Below are 21,552 nucleotides of genomic sequence, written 5' to 3' on the forward strand. Positions count from 1 at the left end.
TTATGTCTGTCCTCTGAAGGTAGATGTGTTTATTTCATCCATCCATCTAGAACTTCTGGTGTCAACCGTTAACATGGGCAGACTCATAAAAATATAACCCTCAGCTCAAAAATCAAAGAATATCCCCAAATATGAGAACCCCATGAAGGAGGCAGAAAGAAAATACAGTTCTCTCTATCAAGATGTTCTCTGTGGACTTCTCAAGCTACATAATAGTCCAAGATAAGTTGGAGCCTTGAGAAAAGCACACCAACTTTCCTTTATCCTCATTTTTTTCCCATGCTTTTTTTTTTTAACCACTCTGATACTCCAGAGAAACAATTTGGACATCAGTTATCCTTCTGAAGAAATGACTAGAAATTTTAACCATCATTTATGTAGATCATCAGGACAAAATAAAAATTCTTTGAAATTTATGAAAATGGTACATTGACATCTTTTTATTATTATTTTGTTGTTTTCTTTATTATAGAGTAAATATGGTACAATGGATAGCTTTAGAACAAGCTAACATTTTTATGATCCAGGCAGATGCAACTGGTGCAGGTCAGTAGTACACAAATGACTCAAACAAATGCACTGAAGGCCAGAAACTTAGGTTACAAAATCTAGTCACTATTACAATTAGTACAGATAGTACAGATAGTACATTGCTCTCAGGTTCTGCCCGCTTTTAAAAAAAATCAACTTTATACAGTGATTGAATTATACACTTCTACTCAAGTTCTTACAAACACATATAATCCTAAGGTGTGGTCACATTTTGGTTTCGCTCCAGTGGTCGTACACAATCACATGAAATGTTCCATCCATTTCGTGTGAGATAAACTTCTGGCTGAAATAGAAATAGCTGCTGGCTTAAAAAAAATCTCCATAAAAGGGTTTAAGTTGAAAAATAATCCTCCACATTAGAATTCTCATTAAGATTATTGTTTGAAAGTCTTTATGAAGAGTCCTTAAGAAGCTAGGTGCTGGTGGCTCATGCCTGTAATCCTGGCTACTCAGGTGGCTGAGATATGAGGATTGTGGTTCAAAGCCAGTCTGGGCAGGAAAGTCTGTGAGACTCTGATCTCCAATGAACCATCAGAAAACCTGAAATGCAGCTGTGGCTCAAAGTGGTAGAGTGCTAGCTTTGAGCAGAAGAGCTCAGGGACAGCACCCAGGCCAAGTTCAAGCCCCACAATCCAAAAAAAAAAAAAAGTTCTTAAGAATTGTAGAAGCAGAAGCAGAAAATTTCAGGATGTTTCTCTGTTGTTGTTGTTTAACATGTGTAAACAAGTACTGATTTTAAAGTGCAGCTTCTTTCTCCTCTCACTTCGATTCTTCCTACCCCAAGATCAGTCCTGTATTCACTTTCAGAATCTCCAACGAAGATTAAATTGAGTGAGAGTCAAATGTGTTTGTTTCGAAAGCAAATGATGGCCTTCCATAAGGTACACAGCATTCCTCCCCTGTATAAAGATACAAGAACAAGGTGAAGAAAACTCATTCTCCCTAGAGACACTGCCCTTGACATATAAAAGAGACTTCTTAGCTTTCAGCTGCTTTGGTTAAAACAAGAAGATCCCAAAAGCCTATGAGTCATTATGTATCAGTTTTGTATATATTTTCTCCTCATCCCTTGATCATTCCTACAAGTTTCTAGGCCCCCAAATTACATTTTAGATTGTCTCATTTCTGAAATATGTCTTTATAGATGTGGGTGTGAATTATGGAGACACCTGGCCTTGTAGAGAAGAATGTAGAAAAAAGAATTCACGTCTGATTATACCAAGTTTTTTGGAGGGTGACTCAACACCTCATCCAATATTTCTAGAGGCATGAGATAATTGTGAACTAAATTAGAGCATGTGCTTACAACAGCTTTAGAATAATATCTGTGTGGTTTTAGTCTATGTAGTAGTTAAGTTAGCAAAATCTTTTAGTTGATTTTTACCTAGTAGTATAAATGTACTAGTTGCTAGAGTATCCCCAAATAGCCAGGCCCAACTAATTCCACACAGCTAAAAACCAGAGAGCACTAGCACTGCCTGAGCTGGCAGAGCTCATTAGAAGCCCAGGCCCTGAGCACTCAGCTCAGGACTCTTCCCATCAGGGCAACTTAAGACAAAAATGGCACCTTAGTCTCAGGCATTTTAAGTCATCACGTGTCACGTAGTAGAGAACATCCTCTAGTGTATAATCCTCGGCCAAAAACTGTAGAGAAAGTAAAATGAAGTTCAGATGTTTGCAGTAATAAACTCCATCCAAAACTCAGACACTGGTAATAAATACAAGTGAATCTAAAAGGAAATCCACTAATACATACTCTACTGGAATTGTTTGAGGAAAACTTCCCTATTATTTGACTTAACAAAATAATTAAAATGAACCCATGGGACTTCTCAATGCATAAAGATTACACATGACTTAGAACTGCTGAAGAGCCTTCTAATGAACAGCTACAACTCACTAGTAATTATATCTGCTGCTCATAATTTGGTTCTTGAAAGCTTTTATTTTTCCCCAAGTGGACAAAATTTGTCTCTGGAAAGTTATTGCTTTTTCACAGCTAATAAAAGAGACTTGTCTATTATTCACTGCAATATCAGAGTCCTGAATATGAAAAGCTTTTAATTTGTTTTTTGTTTGTTTGTTTTGGTGCCAGTCCTGGGGCTTGAACTCAAGACCTGGGTATTGTCATTGAGCAGTTTTGCTCAAGGCTTGTGCTCTACCTCTTTAGCCACAGCCTTGCTTCCAACCTTTTGGTGGTTAATTGGAGATAAAGAGTTTCACAGACTTTCTTTTCTAGGCCTGGCTTTACATTGTGATCCTCACATCTCAGCCTCCTGAGTAGCTAGAATTACAGGCATGAGCCACACTTGTGACCAAGTGAACTTTTAGTTTTTTTTTAAATAAAAAATTACTTTTTGGTTTCAATATAGTCTATGGTCACTGGTTGATACCTATTGTTGCCTAGTTGTCTTGAACTATCTAAATTGAGCCATAGACTTAAGATTTTCTAAGCTGGACATATATGTGCTATTGTATATACTGAAGATAAGATTTACTTAGTGCCTACTACCTTGTAGTTTGCTTTCTAAGAAAGATATTTGATATTTTATATGTTTGAAGGTTTCACAGGCAAGATGGACTCTGCCTCTTCCAATAAATTTCCAGTGTTTACTACCTCCCATTTCCATTCACATAATTAGTACACATGATCCTCCTCCACACCCTTTGTGGTGGGTGCATTTTTATACCCCTTTGACAAATGAGGGCTCTAAGGATAAAGTGGTAAAATCATTTAGAAAAATTATATAGCCAGCACAGATGGAGCGAGTAGCTGAAGATGTAATTTAGCAAAGATGTAAGTAAGATGCAATTAAGCAAAGCTGTTTACAAGGCACATAGACTGAAATACAATAAGCACTCAGAGTGTAGATTACTTTGACAGATGATTTATAATGTTCTTATGCCATTCTAGATAATTTTCTGTGGTTTTGTGTCATTCTGAAGTGAATATCATTCTACCTCAGAGCTTGTCCACAAACGAGGCTGTTTGTTAGGCCAGGTATGGTGGGACATGCCTGTAATCCCAGCATATAAGATATTGAGGCAGGAGGATTCTGAGTTAGAGGCTAGCCTTATTTTCAGTTCAAAAACATTACCATCCTTAAAGGGTGTGGACAACAATGCTTTTTGCTGCTTCCTTGCCTTTCATATTCTGCACGTGCAGGTCCAAATGATGTTCCCTTCCTTACCCCTCCTTCCAGAAAAACCTGATACATACATCTGCCCTCCTTTATTCCTATACATTCTCTTAGACTCAGCCACCCTCTTCCTGAAAGACTTCCCAACCTGCTCCCCCTCCCCAAGAACTCCCAAACCTTTTCCTGCATAGAATTTTCCAATGTATACTGATATCTGTTTCATGGTATCAGGATTGAATTTGAGGCCTTGTGTTTGCTACACACGGGCTCTATGAATTAAACCATCCTCCCAAGCCCTTTGCTTTTTTATGTTTTTATTTTTCTTTTCTTTTTCCTTGTTTTCCTCAGGTAAGGTCTTACACTTTTGCCCAGGCTGGCCTTGAACTGTGATCCTTGTACCTCCACCTCCACAATAGCTGGGATTACAGGTGTGCATCATCACACTCAGCCCCACATTTTTTTTTGTTTGTTTTTTGGGGGTTGTGGGGCTTGAACTCTGGGCCTAGGCACTTGTCCCTCAGCTCTTCAGCTCAAGGCAAGCGCTCTACCACTTGAGCCACAGCACCACTTCCGGTTTTCTGGTGGTTTATTGGAGATAGGAGTCTCCCGGTCTCTCCTGCCCAGGCTGGCTTAGAACCGCGATCCTCAGATCTCAGCCTCCTGAGTAGCTAGGATAACAGCCGTGAGCTACCGGCGCCCAGCTCAGCCCCACATTTTTTAATCTGTGGAACTATCTGAATTATCATCTGCCTGCCCTACAAAGCCACAGCCAGGGCAGGCTGCCTCTGACTGTTCACCAATGTGCTCTCTGTGCTTGAAGGCTGTTGGGCTTAGAAAAGGCATGTGATACTATGAAGGAAAGCCAAAGAACACAGAATCATGGTTTTCTTTACCCGACTAATAGTATCTTCATCAGCTCCATTTTCTCTGAGCCAAGCAGTAAGTTCAGAATCTTCAGTGGTGGTGCCAGGAGAATTTAGGTGACATGCAGGCAATCCAGGAATATCTAGAACCAAATTAGGGAGAGATAGGTATTCTTTGCTTCATCTGAGAGAGGCTATCAGAGATTCTCACAGCCCACAGAGATTTATGCACAATTTGATTTTGCACTGTCAGAGAACAGTTAATAGAAACAATGGAGATTAGCAGACCTAAATTAAACTCAGACTAGTTAATCTGGTAGTAAAGTGGGAGTCAGAAGCACTAATGTAACAGTACTCCAAATTTATGCTTTCATATAAATTCTATAGTTTCTTAGAATAAACTCTATATCAAAGTTTATCGGTACTATTCATTTCATGCAACAAAGATGATCTACACAATTATCAGAGAACTGTAACATTATAATCTCTTTTATCACTATGTATATTAACATAGAAGAACCATCATCTGAACAAATAACCATGAATTATATTTTCTTCTAAATTGGCTAATTAAAATCCTCTAAAGAGTACTTTTTAGTTGGGAGAGATGGGGGAAAAGATGAAAGGGTGGGACTGATCAAGAAGCATGGTACTCATAAATGTTATGTTGAATCGAAACCCCCTTTGTACAACTACTAAGAGATAATAAAACATAAAACATTAATTTGTACCTCCAATTTCTTATATATTTTTCTTCAGAGTTTGAACCTATCACTTCTTATTACTATATCTTTATGCTATTTAAGCCTCTTCAACACATAAAGAAAAAAGCTGGATTTCACTGAATACAAATGCAAAGTAACAAAAATAGTATTGTCTCACTGACAACCATGAAAAGAAATAAACACCGATCATATCAGTGGGAGGTGACTATGGGGTGACTATGTACTTTAAATGCATGTACAAAACTAGAACAATGAAACCCGTTGAAATTATTATTTATTTGTCAGTTGTGGGGCCTGAACTCAGGGCTTGGGTGTTGTCCTTGAACCTCTTTGTGCTCAAGACTGCTGCTCTACCAGTTGAGCCACAGTGCTACTTCCAGTTTTTGAGTGTTTAATTGGCGATAAGAGGCTCACAGAGACTTTCTGCCTGCGCCGGCTTTGAACTGTGATCCTCAGATCTCAGCCTTCTGAGTAGCTGGGATTACAGGCATGAGCCACATGTACCAAGCTGAAATTGTTTTAAGAAGAGGGAAGGAAATAGGGGAAAGAACTGAAGGGATGAGTTTGATCAGGGTACACTGTATGTATTTCTAGGAAAGTCACAACAAAATACCCTTTGTACAACTAATATATGCTAATACACAATCTTTAACAAATCACTAAATCAGTGGAAAGCTCTCTTTATCTCTACAATATATAGCCTCAGGGAAGGTGATCTTATGAGTCATACATTTTTTTTCCTTTTGGCAGGACAGAGGTTTGAACTCAGGACTTTGTGCTTGGTAAGCAGGTACTCTACCATTTGAGCACTCTGCCATCCCTAACATACTGTTTATTTTCAAGATAAGTCACAATTTTTCCTCAAGTGGGCCTGGACTATAATCTACCTATCTGTGGTTCCCTTGTCTCTGCGATGACAGGTGAGGGCCACTGCTCCCAACTGTTGGTTGAGTTCAGTCTCAAACTTTTAAGCCAGGGAAAGCCTTGAACCAGAATCCTCTGCTCTTTGCCTCCCAGTTAGGATTTCAGGCTTGAGTCCCTGAACCAAACATTTTCACTGTGCTTAGAAGAAATGATAGTTTGCGCTTCTCATTGTGGCACAAAGGAGAGATGCTAGTTAAACACCATAACATAAAACTGCCTGTTGCTGCTTCTCAGCTTCCCATGGCAACTTTGGTCAACCAAGTTTATTTTGAAATTCCCACCTACTTACCTATTGGTTGAGATTTAAGTTTCAAGTGTCTAATTTCTTGGTTTTTTTCTTCAATAGCTTGATGAAGGAGTGCTTGTAATTCTTTCTCTTTCCGAACTAATTCTTCCAGTAATCTGCAGAAGAAAATTGTATTGGTTGATGTGATAATAAAGCTGAAGGTATCAATGATCTAGCATGAGCTTCCCAAGCTATAAGCATGGACACCGTGGATTCTTACAGAAATTCAGAGCTCTGGAGTGAGGTAGGAGATGGTGCCTAATGAGCCCCCAGGAGACAGTGATGCTCTGGACTTGCTCTAATTCCATCCAGGAGCAAGATCTGTCAGATTGTGCTTCCAGGCACGAATTCAAAATCTCCCTTTCACATGCCCTCCCCAAATCTTCAGAGATACTTGTCTACTGTTTGCTTTTTCATTGTTCATAAATGTCAAAATGACAAATAGGCGGTATTAACAGATGAGTATTTTACATGCACGGCCCCTCATCAGAAAAAATGGCAAACATAGATAATCTAATAATCAACTCCACGCAAAAAGGTAGCCACTCTTGTGACACTATGACAGCTTGGAGGAATGGTTCCCTAGAAGACCACCTGGCAGGTGACAAGTCTTCACCAAATGTTAATGGCTATTGCTGCAACTGTGGCGGTGATTAACATTGTTCTTCCCATTTCTGGGACAGGGGTAGGATTAATGAAGTGGGTGTTACTGTGTTTACTGTACATTCCATTCTGAATTGCCATCAGATACCAAAGAAGCAAGAAGAAACTATGATATTCATATCATACTCTTACCCCTGGAAGATTTGCCTTGGGCTAAGAACAAATCTATTTACTATGTCTGACACTGTCTCTTGGAGAAAGCCCTCCAAATGAAGAAAAGAGATGCTCTATGTTTTTAAGAACAAAATCCCTTGAGTAAGTTGTATTCAAAACATTAATATTATTTTTGAGGTGGGGGGTCTGGTCGTGGGACCTGAACTCTGGGCCTGGGCGCTGTCCCTCAGCTCTTCAGCTCAAGGCTAGTGCTCTACCACTTGAGCCACAGCGCCACTTCCAGCTTTTTTCTTTTTGCTTATGTGGTGCTGAGGAATTGAACCCAGGGCCTCAGGCATGCAAGACAAGCGCTCTCCCACTGAGCCACCTTCCCAGCCCTAGAACGTTAATATTTAAAACACATAATGATTAGTCAGCTCACTAAGATTAATAATTGCATCCCCTAAAGTTCTCTTTTTTTTTTTTTTGTTGGTCCTGGAGCTTGAACTCTGGGCCTGGGCGCTGTCCCTCAGCTCTTCAGCTCAAGGTGAGTGCTCTACCACTTAAGCCACAGTGCCACTTCCAGTTTTCTAGTAGTTTATTGGAGATAAGAGTCTCATGGAGTTTGCTGTCCAGGCTGGCTTTGAACCGCAATCCTCAGATCTCAGCCTCCTGAGTAGCTAGGATTACAGGTGCCCTGCTCCCTAAGGTTCTTAAAAGCTGATTTTGTTTCATCTCCTGGCTATTGGTAGACTTAACTCCAGACTACGTTCCATCCAAAAGTCAGCTTCTGCTTTGGATGATAGACTTTGAAGATGGCATGATGCAAATGAGATAGGCCTGGGCCTGTGTCCTGGCTCTGCCAGGCATTTCCCATCTTAGCCTTAGACAACTTAACCAAGCCTCTGGAACTGCAAAAGGAAAATGTCCAAAAGAGCGGCTGTGAGCATTAAATGAGGTAAAGTTCCTAGCACTAGCCTGGCCTTTAGTAGCGGCTACTTTGTGCCCTGCTAGAGCATCAGTCCTTCCAGGCCTCATCCAGCTGTGGTCCTGCGCTTCAAGCTCTACCTCATTCCCATAAAGCTGAGGCTCTCAGGAAAGAAGAGGAATCATAGTAGAGTGGGTGGCTGAGGTAAAAAACAATGAGAGGCAGACAGAGACAGTGGGTTGCAGAAGACAGGTAAGTAACAACACCTACAGAGTAAACTCATCACACAATTAAGTGGATTAAGCGTCAGGAACTGAAAGCTAGAGGGAGAAGTAGAGAGTGGGAGGGAGATTCCTCCAACAATTACAGTAATCTATCAATGGATAGAAAGCTCTGTTTGAATTGTTTAGCATATATATATATATGTTCTACCTGGTTAATATACATGCAGAAAAGAGTGATAGCATATTGCTATTATTTTCTCAAAGAATACAAAATTATTTCCTAGAATTTAAAATGTTTATCTAGGCTAGGCAGTTTTTTTTATCTTTAAAAGCCAGAATTTAATGTTAGAAGTAGAGTATTGATGGGCCTCCTCATTTGTCATTCAAACCACCCCTAAGTGTATATTTATTTAGTCCAGTAGTTTTAGTTTTACCATGGGTTATTTGGGAAATACTGAGCAATGAAGGCAATTGTCTGCCTCTCTGTTCCAGAAAAGTATGGTAAGAAACCACCATAAGGTTTTAACTCAGGTGAGTAAAGCTAGGTTGATGGGTTTTTCTGGAATTCCAGGATTTAGAAATTAGATAACAAATGGATACTTCTAAGTTTTAATAATGTTCTCACATCTCCTTGTGTGAAGTGAATTTTATACAAGCATATATTTAAACAGAAGGAAGACGTATATTCTAAAGCCATTTTGTTTCGTCCAGCCATTTAGAATTATTGATGGCCTGCCTAATCATCAAGAGCTGTGTAAACATGATTTACCTTTATCAGTGATCATTCACAACATTCTGAGCTTAAGTTTTGTGTGTATGTTTGTGTCAGGACTGCAGCTTGAACTTAGTGCCTCACTCTCTCTCTTTTATTTTTTGCAGGTCCTAATGCTTGAACTCAGGGCCTGAGTGCTGTCCCTGAGCCCCTTTGTGCTCATGGCTAGTGCTCTACCACTTGATCCATAGCACCACTTCAGCTTTTTCTGAGTAGTTTATTATGGACTTTCCCCACTCTGGCTGGCTTCAAACCTTGATGTTTAGATCTTAGCTGAGTACCTAGGATGACAAGAGTAAGTTGTGTTAGGCTAAGCTTAGGACTGTTAATATGGTATCTATAACCTTTCCTAAACACATTTCCTCTCAATTCATTTTGCAGTATAGATTTTGTGTGTGTAGAGGTGGTAGGATGGCTGACAAGTGAATCCAGTGCCTTACACATGCTAGGTAAGTACTCTAGCACTTGAATTACAACCCCAGAATGCTGCATATAATTTTATATTGCAAATGATATTGAACAGAAAAGTTCAAGGACCAATATAGATAAGGCTGGTCTAAATTCAGCTGTTCAGTGCTTGTACTAAACCAGTTATATTATACTCATCTCACTTTTCTGGATGTGTCAGAGGAGCTGTGATAGTTGCTACTGCAAAAAAGACAAAGAAGGCTAATAATCCTGTAGCTTTTATAGATCTAATTGTAAGCATGTAAACACACACAAATATAGCTGTAATAAAGTAATAAAGCCATATAATATACAAAATGTGATAAAGAAAAATCTTAGTCTTTTCAACCAAGATGGGAAGATTTTCATGAAAGCAAAATCTCAGCAGGCCCCAAGAGAGCCTCCGAAGATAAACGATGAGACGAGAAGAAAGGAGTTAGAGACAGCAATCTTGCAAGTCAATGATACCAGAAACCTGGGGGACAGAAGCAGCAACACGTGCAAGCACAAGGTGAAGCCAATGAGCAAAGGAGAGAAGGGAGAGAAACACACACAGGAGGCTGTATTTAGAGTATTCAGGTTCTGTTGACATAGCCATGAGGTGCAGACATAGGGTTTCAGGGCCAGCAGAGCAGACAGACCAGCTCTTTAGTAAACAAACTAGCTTTCCTGTCTGTCAGTTCTGACCAGAAGCCATGGGTGGGGAGTGCTGGATCAAAATAATAAGTCACAGAGGGAAATTTCCTCCTTCAGTGACCAGAGCAGGGGTCCAGTAAGGATAAGGCAAGAATAAAAACTGAAGTGATGAGCTAGTACCTATCACAGGGGATGGGGTGTTAAAATATGAGAAGCTTTAAGAGTTAGATAAAGATTCAGAAAAGATCTAGATTCTTTCCCATTAAGTAGTAGAGATGATGGGTAAAGAGCTGGCCATTGGAGGATAAGACAAGGATATGGAAGCCAGAGAGCCAGTTTTCTCTTTATTGTAAGAGTTTGCTCTATGCAAGTCATACAATGTAAGTACGTGTGCACTTAAAAAAATCATGCAACCTAAATTGATGTATTTAAACAGAAGGAATAAAAGAGGAGCTTTGTACTAAGTTTCATAGTCAAGCTGTCTTCAAAGAGCTTACACTCTGATAAACAACTAGAATCTTCACCTATTTGAACAGTTTTATGGAGTCACTAGAAAAAATGTTTTTACCACAAGTGCAGAGCCATAAAGTCCGTTTCCCACATGTCAACGGTAGCCAGCTCAGGAAGCTATAAATCATAAAGACTCAGACCTTGAACTGTGCCAACGTTTGTGGAGAACAGGAAGCATTTACTGTTCACTTAGTAACCTGGTCATGGGTTCCTATGCTAACCAATGCTCAGAGACAAATTATCATCTGGAGTTTATAGCAGATTAAAAATAGAAGAGTCATCCATGTGGTCCATTCTCATTTTCTCAAGCCTCTAGAATACAGGCTTAGCTTTCTCCTTGTGAGTATTAAGATGCTCCTCTCCAGAAAGGATCTGACATTTTAAATCACAGGCTTTCAAGAACACAGGCTTTCTGTTCTGTTTCTTAGCTATCTATCAGAAGGAACAGGCTGCTCTGCGTCTGTGTTTCCACGACAGTTTAGGAGGTTACAACACAGTTATTCTGCGGATCTCAGTGTACCTAATGATAAGCCAGCAAAGAAATGGTCCAAAGTAGCCTTGAATTAGTAAAAGCAGAGAGTGGCAAAAAGACAAAGCAAGGGCTCTTGCTAATGAGAAAACCACTAAATTAGGTATACATGTCCAAGATAAGGAATTTTTGCAAACACATTAAAATATGCATGTTCTGTAGATAAGACATATAAAGTAGACCCCAAACACATTTCTACAGAAGTAAGAGAAAAGAAGCTGCTGTTACTTGGGAGGCTGAGGACTGAGGATCATGGGTTGATGCTAGCCACAGCAGAAAATTATATGAGACTCTTCAATTACCAGCAAAAAAAAAAAGCCAGAAGTGAAGGTGTGGCTCAAGGGATAGAGCACTAGTCTTGCGCAAAGAAACAAGACACACAAAAAACATAAGCAAGAACATGAAGCACAGAGTTCATGCTCCAGTACTGGTACAAAGAAAAGAAAAGAAAATGATGTCAGCTTTGAACCTACCTATTTGTTTCAATTTTCATCCTTCCGAGCTGCACATTGAGTGATCGGTGAGCACTCTGGGAATCGTGGGATACAGTGGAGCTGAGCGTGCTCACTCCCGAGGTGGCCACGGCATCCTCAATGATGGCCTGAGGTCTTCGGACTGTTTGATTGGCAGGTGGCTCCTCATGGTCATCTTCTACATCCAAGTCTTCCGGATCAGCGGTATCACTCTCAGATGCCAGGCTAAAATGTGGCCTCAGTTCTGTTGGGCATAGTGTCAGTGTTAACAAAACACAACGATTGTTTCCATGATCTAGAGGTTAGAGTCAGTCCTTCTTGCTACCCGAACTGCTCTTCAACATGAAGGCTGGGTTTCTGCTACTCACTCAAAATTGTTCTGCCAGTGAATGTACAGAATGTATAAGATGGAGAAATTCAGTCAGAATGATTTGATAGGGCCAGTTTATCAAGGTCACCAAAGGCCTGTTTCCAAGCCCTCGAAGCGATCATTGTGTGAACAGCTTTTCCTTTGGGCTCCTGCTTCTCCTTCTCAGAGTTTTTATCTCCTACAATCCCCTAGAAGCTGGAAGCTTTTTTATTTTTACTTGTTCTCCATGGGTGAGCTCATTCAACTCTGTGAAGGTCAAGTACCTCTAGTGTGTGCCAGCCATCTACCCCTCTGGCCCCAATCTGGTTACAACCTGAATCTGCTGAATATCCTTTTGGACAGGTACTTCAAAATCGACATCTTTTGTTCTGAACAAGAAGCACAGCATCCTTTAAGGCCAGGTTGATACTGGCTTCTTCATCTCCTTTTTGAAGTTTAAATTTTCTTATTGTGGTTAGAAAAGTTCATGACATAAAATATACTACTTTATTCATGTCTAAGTGTACAATTCAGTAGTGTTCATTATATTCACATTGCTATGCAACCTATCTTCAGAAATCTTTGCATTTTTGCAAACTGAAACTCAGTTCAAAAGAAACAATACCTCCCTATTTTCCACTCCTCACAGCCAATGGAAACCACCACTCTACTTTCTGCGTCTCTGGGTTTGACTACTCTACAAGTGAAAAATATAATATTGATCCTATGACTAGCTTATATTAGTTCAAATAATGTCCTCAGCATTTGTCCATGTTGTAGTATATGTCAGAATTTCCTTCTGTTTAAGTCCTAATAATATTCCATTACATTTATGTACTACCTTTTGTTTAACTGTTCATCTGTTGACAGACATTTGGATTGCCTCTATCTCTTAGCTATTGGGAATACAGTTGCTATGAACATGGTGGGCAGATACCTCTTTGAGATCATGTTTTTCATTCTTTTGGATATATTCCCAGAAGAGGAATTTCTGGATCACATGGTAATTCTATTTTTTTCTTTTGCAGTCATGGGCTTGAACTCAGAGCCTGGACACTGTCCCTGAGCTCTTTTTGCTCAAGGTTAGCACTTTACTTTGAGCCATAGCTCCACTTCCAGTGTTTGAGTGGTTAATTAAGAGATAAGAGTCTCGGGGCTGTGAAGGTGGCTCAGTGGTAGAGTGCTTACCTTGCATGCATGAGGCCTTGAGTTCGATTCCTTAACACCACATAAGCAGAAAAAGCAGAAGTGGTGCTATGGCTCAAGTGGTAGAGCACTAGCCTTGAGCTGAAGAGCTGAGGGACAGTGCCCAAGCCCAGACTTCAGGCCCCACAACCAACAAAAAATAAAAAAAAAATAAATATTTTTTAAAAAAAGAGTCTCACGGGACTCTTCTGCCCTGGCTGGCTTCGAACTGCAACCCTCAGATCTCAGCCTCCTGAGTAGCTAGCATTTATAAGTGTGAGCCACCAGTGCCTGGCTTATTTTCAACTTTTAAAGGATTCTACCATACTGTTTTTATAGTGGTTGCACTGACAGGTCACATGATTTCTAGTTTCTTCACCTCGTCTCTGTGTATCTTAAGGCTTACAAAACTTCCTTGCTGTTCTAACTCTTTCCCAAATCCCATTTCCTCAATTTCCTAATTTAAATACAGTATGACTGACACAAAATCAGACATATTAACTTTGTAAATTCTAAGACAGGAGCTAAATGCATTAGGATTGCAAAACAACAACAGTAACAACATAGGAAAATGAAAGAATGATCTTGCCAGGATTATTTGGGTTTTGAAGAGAATAATATAATAGAGAATAAAATAGAATAATATAAAAATAATATTTTATTTTACGGGCAACTTAAGATACTATAACACTAGATCAAAATGGTAGAAAAGATTAGGATTTACAAATTTTTCTAAAATAAAACTAGGAGAAAAAAATTGGAAGAGGTGATACTGTTAAAAGAAATGTACTCATCTGATTTATGTAACTGTAACCCTCCTGTTACCTTTACAATAATAATAAAAATATACCTACTTTATGGAAGGCAATTTTTTATATTATGTTTAAAGATCCCTTAATTTGATATCCTTTCAACTCTCATTTATATGTGTAAGCATGACAAAAATGCTTTCCATTCTTTGAAAAGTAGAAAACTGCAAGCTAATGCAATGTTTTGTTATTTCTTTGAGCACAGAGCATTAGATTAAACACTGGAAAATACACCAATGATATTGGTAATGATCTAAAGGAGGTTGAGAGATCCACAGAAAGGCCCAAGACAGATGCCCAAAGACAGCATGAAATTACAAGTAAAATAGAATACAGCTGAAAAGCATCTCAGTTGTAGACCTCGTTGCATAGGTAATTCATCAAGCATTGTGATCATTAATTTTTTACATGCCAACTTGGCTCAGCTAAGGGATGCCACATAGCTGAGGAAACAGTATTCCTGGGTGTGTCTATGTAGGTGTTTCCCATAGAGATTAACCTTTCAGTGACCTGAGTAGAGAAGGTCCACTCTCACCAATGGGGGTGACATCACCCAGGCCTGAACAGCACAGAAAAGGTAGACAAGAAAGAATTCTCCTTCTCTCTTTTCACCTTGGGAGCATGTCTCATCTCTTGCTCCAGTTTCTCAGACTTTCAGTCTTGCACTGAGACGTTCAACATCAACTTCCTTCAGATTAGAGTGAATCACACATTGCTTTCCCAGCTCTACAGCATACCGGCAGCAAATGTTGGGGCTTACTTGGCATCCATAACCACTCCAGCCAATTCTTATAAGAAATCTCTTATCTATCTCTCCTTAGCCTATTGGTGCCTCTTTGCAGACCCTTGACTAATAAATGCATGTTCTAAGAGTGCTGACAGGTAAGTAAAACACATTTATTTGCATGACTGAATGGAGCTGGCTTATTCACTGACAGATTCAGGGAGACAAGGACCTAATGTGGGCTCTGGAGGAGGGAAGGGATTTGGTCTAGGGGGAAAAAGAGAGGTGCTTGAAAGAAGACTGCATGGTGGACCAAAGCCTTGTAGGAAGAATGTTAAGCAGCATGAAGTGTCAAGAGAGAGCCACATGTCAGGAGAAAAATCTGAGACTTGTGTCCTGCAATGCATGGATGGCATTTAAGCCCATGTGGGAAAGAGGAGTGGGCACACATTTCTAATATAATTTGATGGTGTGAAACAATATCATACCCTCTACTCTAAATGGTTAATTCCCCAAATGAAATAAATAGACCAAGTTTCTTTAACATGGGTATTTCTGATGCCACATAGGATCAGAGGGCTGTGAGCGAAGCATATAATACCTGCATCAATTTCCTCATGGAGAGGTAAATAAAGCTCATTTCACATGAATGTGAACACTGGCACATGCTTGATTCAGTCAAATGACTGACAGTAATATCAACCGCTCCAAGCATCTTTTAAAGAGCATTGCCAGAAGGATATTTATACTATGGATTCTCACTAGCTTTGCACCGTCATCCTGCTCTCAGCATTTCTCAGTCTAGTCACCCACAGCCACTCTGTGCTTGAGTAGCAACAATAGACACTTAATGTTGCCAATAATCTTAAGGCTGATGAAAGAATGCCTAAGAGACATACTGTATTCTCTGTTCTGTATGTTCTTTTTGAAGCAGGGAAACTGAGCACTACTTTCAAAACTTACTATTTTGAAGTAACTTTAGAATCACAGAAAAGTTACAAAACAGTAGAGTTCTCTGTACTCTTCAGCAATTTGTCACCACCTTAGTATCTTATATGCCTGTGAAACAATAATCAAAAGCAGAAAATCTACAGATACTATTGATAAGTTTATAGATCAGTGTTTGAATGTCATGTCTTCCTACTAATGTCTGAGTCTCTTTCTCTCTCCTTTCTTCCTTTCTTTCTTTCTTTTTCTTTCCTTCCTTCTCTTTCTTTCTTTCTTTTTCTTTCTTCCTTCCTTTCTTTCTTCTCCTCTCCTCTCCTCTTCTTTTCTTTTCTTTCTTTTCTTTTGCCAATTCTGGGGCTTGAACTCAGGACCTGAGAGTTGTCCCTGAGCTTTTTTGCTCAAAACATTATATCAATCTGGGCTCATGGATATTATTTTGTTCTTTGAGCTTGCTACAGTTTGAGTCATAAGTGTCCTCAAAGGTCCATATGGTCCCTAGAGTCCTAGTGTGGCACTGTAGGAGGTGGTGGAATCTTTAAGGGGTGGGCCTAAGTGAGAAGTCCATAGGCCATGAGGGGCTGCCCTCAAAAGGGGATGTGAGAGCCATCAGTTTCCTTTCCTTTGCTTCCACTATGAGCTGAGCAATTTGTGGTGCTGTGCGGGCCCACCATGATGCTCTGCCTCAATACAGGCCCAAAGCAATGCTGTCAACCAATCATGAACTGAAAGCTCTGAAACTGTATGAGCCAAGTAGACTGTTTTATCTTTATTAGTTAGCTATCTCAGGTATTTGTTACAAGTGATCATAAGCTGACTGATAGAGCCTAATACTATTTTTTATTTCATTTCACTTCATTGCTCAAATTATTCCAAGCTGAGAGATTAGGAAATCCTTCAAGTTGGCTCTAGGGTCTTTTCAATAAGCTCGTCTTTCTAAACATTCCCTTACAATTGGGAACCATAAGATATCTCAGGCTCATTTGATCTATTTCTCCTGCCCTAGACTCATGACCACTTCTACAGGAGTCCTGTATATATTTATTGGAGGATGGTGTTTAACTATTATCTAAAACTCAATGCATTTGGCAATATCTAATCACCATCCCAATAGATATACATAGAGTGGAAGAGCTCTGTTTAACCTTTTTTTTTATGTGTGTGAAGATACTGGAGATTGAATCCAGTCTCACACTCTCACTCACATTTATTCACTCATGGATGGTGCTCTACCACTCAAGTCTTGCCTCCATGTCCAGCTTTTGCTGGTTACTGGAGATAAGAGTCTCAGATTTGTCTGCCAGGCTGGCTTTGAGCTATGATCCTTATAGCTCAGCCTCCTGAGTAGCCAGGATTATATGCATGGGCCACCGGCATCCAGCTTGCTTAAACTTGTTTTTACTGGGTTGACCGTCAAAACACTCAGGAGGTTTGCCTTGGAGTATGAGCACATTCCTCTCCCCATCAACCTTGTTTCAGCAACACTAGCCCTTTTGTGTCTCACTGCCAATACAGCCAAGGCTGTCTAGACCAAAGATTTCCAAATCAGGCTGTGTGCCAAAATGACCAGGGAGTTGCACTAAAATCAAATGGCTATAGGTGGAACATAGGATTCTTAGGGCTGCAAGCATATTCTGCATGATACTGTGATGACTGATATATGTCTACATTGTCCAGAAGAACAGAATATATAATAGCATCTACATGGAGGAACCCTAGTGATAATGTGTTAACCTGTGTCTGTCCATTGTAGCAAGTGCACCACTCTGGTAGGGGGCAGGTATTGATACTGGGAGAGGCTGTGTACATACAGGGCAGAGACAATATGGGGAATTCTGTACATCCCTCTCAATTTTGAGGTGAATCCAAAACTGCTCTAAAAGAGTAAAAAACTTTTTGTTTTTAAATCCCATTTTAGATTTTCTGTTTAATGCTTGGCCTTTACTCCAGAATTTGGTTGAAAATGGGCTTAAAACCTGCGTGTGTGTGCGCACGTGCACACACACACACACACACACAGGTTCTGGTTCTAGGGTTTGAACTAAGGGCCTAGATGCTATCCCTGAGCTTTTGTGCTCAAGGCTGGTGCTCTACCACTTGAGCCACATCTTTACTTCTACTTCTGGCTTTTTGGTGGTTAATTGGAGATAAGAGTCCCACAGACTTTCCTGCTTAAGACTGGCTTCGAAACATGATCCTCAAATCTCAGGCTCCTGAGTAGCTAGGTTTACAGGTATGAGACACCAACACCCAGCTCAATGCTGTAATTTTTTGAATTTTGTCTGCTCTCGTAATTTCTTTGCTTTTTTGAGTGCTGTAATTTTAAGGGACTCTTCCCATCATTCAATGCCCTGAAGGCTTGGGAAGCACTAGTACAAGATAGAACAGGAGTATGTTTATTTGGGGTCATTTATTAGGTTTTGGCTTTCCTCATGTCCAAGAAAAAAAGGAAATCTTCCTCGCAGTCAACATTTTCTTGGTGAACTGAGGCTCAGATCGTATGTACTAGATAAATGTTATTTGGTGGCTTTGAAATGACTTTTTTTTAAAAAAGGCAACCACAGGGAAATTAATCTAAATTACGTGAAAACACACAGGGCCATGGAAACATATACATGAACTAACTGACTAATGTATGGTGTAGCTGCATGGATGGCTTTCAATGGTGCAACTCCTTTAACAACTAACTTAGAATTTAACAAAATGCATACCAGAAAGCTGAAATGTGTTGGATGGCTGTGGGGCATAAGGGGGGAGGGGAGCAGATGAATGGAGAGAGGAATGGTGGGTAAATAGTCATAATATTCAATGTACATATACGAACGTGGAACCTAGAATGTTGAGAGGAAGGGTGGGGCAGATGAGAGAGAATGAGGAGGGGGTGACATTACTCAAGATGCATTATACTCATAAACTGACACCCCGAATTGAATTGAAACCCCTTTGTATAACTATTTACAGATAATAAAAGAATCAATAAAAGACAAGTATGGTCTGAAAAATCTAAGGAGATGGTCTTTAAAATCTGGTAACTCCATGATGAAAAGAAATTTATAAGTGTTCTGACTCTAGTTAAGTATTCATTTGATTTTTTAAAAAAAGCCTAAGGAGACATCAGAAGTGAAATGATGGAGGAACAATGATCAGAGTAATAAAACATTTATCACCTGGAACCAGAATGGTAATAGCTGTCTGCACAGCCTTTCGGATGATGCTGTCCAAGGCAAACATCCAGTGTGGCTTGATGTTATGATTCCGAAGCACTTTATTGACCTGGAAAAGGAAGTGACATTTAATCTTCTTGGGACTCAGAGTACAGCTGCAGAATGGCTGGTGAAGGAAGAAAGAGAATCCCCAGGCCTTATATAAAATAGCCTCTGCCTATAAATGTTAGGACTGCCAAGTAACACAGTTGAGCATTTCAGCATACTCTGGTGATTTGGAAAAAGCAAGTGAATGGGCTGAGAGATGAGCATGAATGTGTGACCTCAGTTTTGCCATAATCTTGGCTTGTTTCCTTTCCACTATGCCATTGTAAATAAGAGGATACTCAGCTTGAATACCCAGAAGGCCAGTGCACATGCAACATCCTTGTCAGAACAATGGCTAGCACTATTTCATCTATTTAAATAGGCACCAAAATAGATATGCTCCTGACTTTTCTGCTCTTTGTTTTTCAGAATACCTGTAATATAAAGCTTAAGATGTCAATCATCAGTGACTGTAAATGCATTTACATTACAGTGCTACCATGATCACGATCCATTAGAACTCTGTCTTACAAGAGCTTGATACCCTTTTTCCTGAATCAGAATTTGTTCTTTTTATATTTAGTAACTTAAAATATTTCTCTAAAAACCCACATACACTAGATAGAAGTGGAACCTTTTGAACCATGCCTCACTCTGCATATTTCCTTCATTTTACCTATGTTAACTATGGCCATGGTTTGAGTTCATTTTGAACAGAAAGTACGCTACAACACAGGTGAATGGTGTGTGTGTGTGTGCGGTGTGTGTGTGGTGAGTATGTGTGTGGCGGGGGAGGGGTGTCCTGGGCCAGAGGCCCAAAATTATAACTAACTCTTATTCTGAATTCTATAGCCAATTTGCTTTTCAGCTTCTAGGATGAAGGCCAAATGTGTGGGCAAGTGAAAATTAGCTAAATTGCTTTCCTCTATTTGCAGATGGCTGGGTTTCCCTGGTTGTTAGGGTATGCAGCCCTTTAGCCTTTAATATTAGCGATCAACCCTGCCAGTTGCATTTGCTCTATCAGGACTCTTGTCCATGCTCACCATATCATACAAGGACCAAGTGGCTTTCTCAGTGTCTCAGAGAATATTAGAGGCTGTTGAAGGATTATAAATCGGTTTTAAATCGGGGATATTTCATGTTTCAAATGCAATATTCAAGGCACCTTGTACATAGGTCCATTAGAGAAAATTTTTTGAAATTTAAATAGTCCTACAACATGATTTAATATGCATATCACAACACCATCAAGAACTCAGGGCCTGGGCGCTGTCCCTGAACTTTTGTGCTAGCACTCTACCACTTTGAGCTCCACTTCTGATTTTCTGGTGGTTGAAGTTGCATAGACTTTCCAGATTGGCTGGCTTTAAACTGAAATCCTCAGATCTCATCTCCCTGAGTAGTTACTATAGGTGTGACCTGCCAGTGCCTAGTTCAACATTTTTATTTTTAATGTACAAAGGGGCTACAGTTACATGAGCAAAGTATGAGTCCATTTTCTATTGAGCATTGTAACATTCTTATTTTTGTCTAAGGGCTTCTGGGAGGAAGCAGCTTTGGCATGTATGCAGAGGTGTCTTCTCCAAGAATAAAACAGGAGTTTTAATCAGACTTTCAGAAGACTGGCTTCTAGTTTGTGTTGCTTGGTAACTCAGTTTTAAAGCAAATTCTCTGCAATCTCCCATTAGATCATGAAGAAAAATTTCCCCTCAGTCATGATGTGTACTCTGAATTATATTTCAGGTTATGACACAGTGCACATTTATGAAATAAATGTATTAAAATATTTCCATGTAGGAACAGAGAAAACCTAGCTGGAAAAAAATGTTTGTTTTTAGCTGTGACTATCTCAATGCTGTATCCTGTTAAATTATCTCAGTGGCCACCAGATGGCGTTTGTTGCCTGGTACTACAAAGCGCATGACTAAAGCCGGCTATGTTGTGAAAAGTCACCAAAATAAATAGTGACCCACTACACAATTTCACCAAGAAGAGAGTTCAGTTCCGGGAGATGTTTGTAAGGTTTGCTATTTCCCATGGTGATTCAGTTTTATGTGTATCTATTTTAGGAGCAGGGGAGATTAAACACTAACAATTCTGAAAAAGATACATATCGATAGGGAAGTGCACTTACGGCATCTTGGAAGCCAAAGAGGACCACCTGTACTTGGCTGATGCCATGGCTGTCGAAATCCAGCTCTAACTTCAGCTTCGACAGCGTAGTGGCTATGATTTTTCGGTCAGTGGACCTCACAAATTCTCTGAGGCTGACGATGAGGGTGGTGATGTGCTCCCATTTTAGTTTAGGTTCTTCAGCTCCCTGGGAATAAAACCATAAAAACCCATCAGTCACTTACTTCATGCTACAGACACGGGCCATGGCCATACCATTTTCACAGCTCTTAGAAGACCTAGGCTCCAGGTGCCTCCTTGCTCAAGGAAATTGAGACCACATTTTGAACTCTATGGCTTCTCTTAGCAACAGTCCTCACCACCAACCCAGAGCTAGACTTTAGGAGACAGC

General features: G+C 39.9%; 1 protein-coding gene across 1 annotated transcript in view; it reads right to left on the reverse strand.

Annotated features, from left to right (window-relative positions):
* Nucleotides 1-1,204: 1,204 nt before the first annotated feature.
* Nucleotides 1,205-21,552, reverse strand: part of Map3k5 (mitogen-activated protein kinase kinase kinase 5) — a 179,287-nt gene continuing 158,939 nt past the window's right edge. The window contains exons 22-28 of the mRNA XM_013026787.1: nucleotides 21,163-21,348; nucleotides 18,945-19,050; nucleotides 11,766-12,009; nucleotides 6,494-6,606; nucleotides 4,586-4,698; nucleotides 2,120-2,196; nucleotides 1,205-1,451 (exon numbers count right to left, since the gene is read on the reverse strand). Of these exons, the coding sequence (XP_012882241.1) occupies nucleotides 1,391-1,451; nucleotides 2,120-2,196; nucleotides 4,586-4,698; nucleotides 6,494-6,606; nucleotides 11,766-12,009; nucleotides 18,945-19,050; nucleotides 21,163-21,348 (900 nt within the window). The 3' untranslated portion in view covers nucleotides 1,205-1,390. The remainder of the gene's footprint in view (nucleotides 1,452-2,119; nucleotides 2,197-4,585; nucleotides 4,699-6,493; nucleotides 6,607-11,765; nucleotides 12,010-18,944; nucleotides 19,051-21,162; nucleotides 21,349-21,552) is intronic.

The sequence above is a fragment of the Dipodomys ordii genome, unplaced genomic scaffold, assembly GCF_000151885.1.
Source record: "Dipodomys ordii isolate 6190 unplaced genomic scaffold, Dord_2.0 Scaffold97, whole genome shotgun sequence".
Classification (NCBI taxonomy): domain Eukaryota; kingdom Metazoa; phylum Chordata; class Mammalia; order Rodentia; family Heteromyidae; genus Dipodomys; species Dipodomys ordii.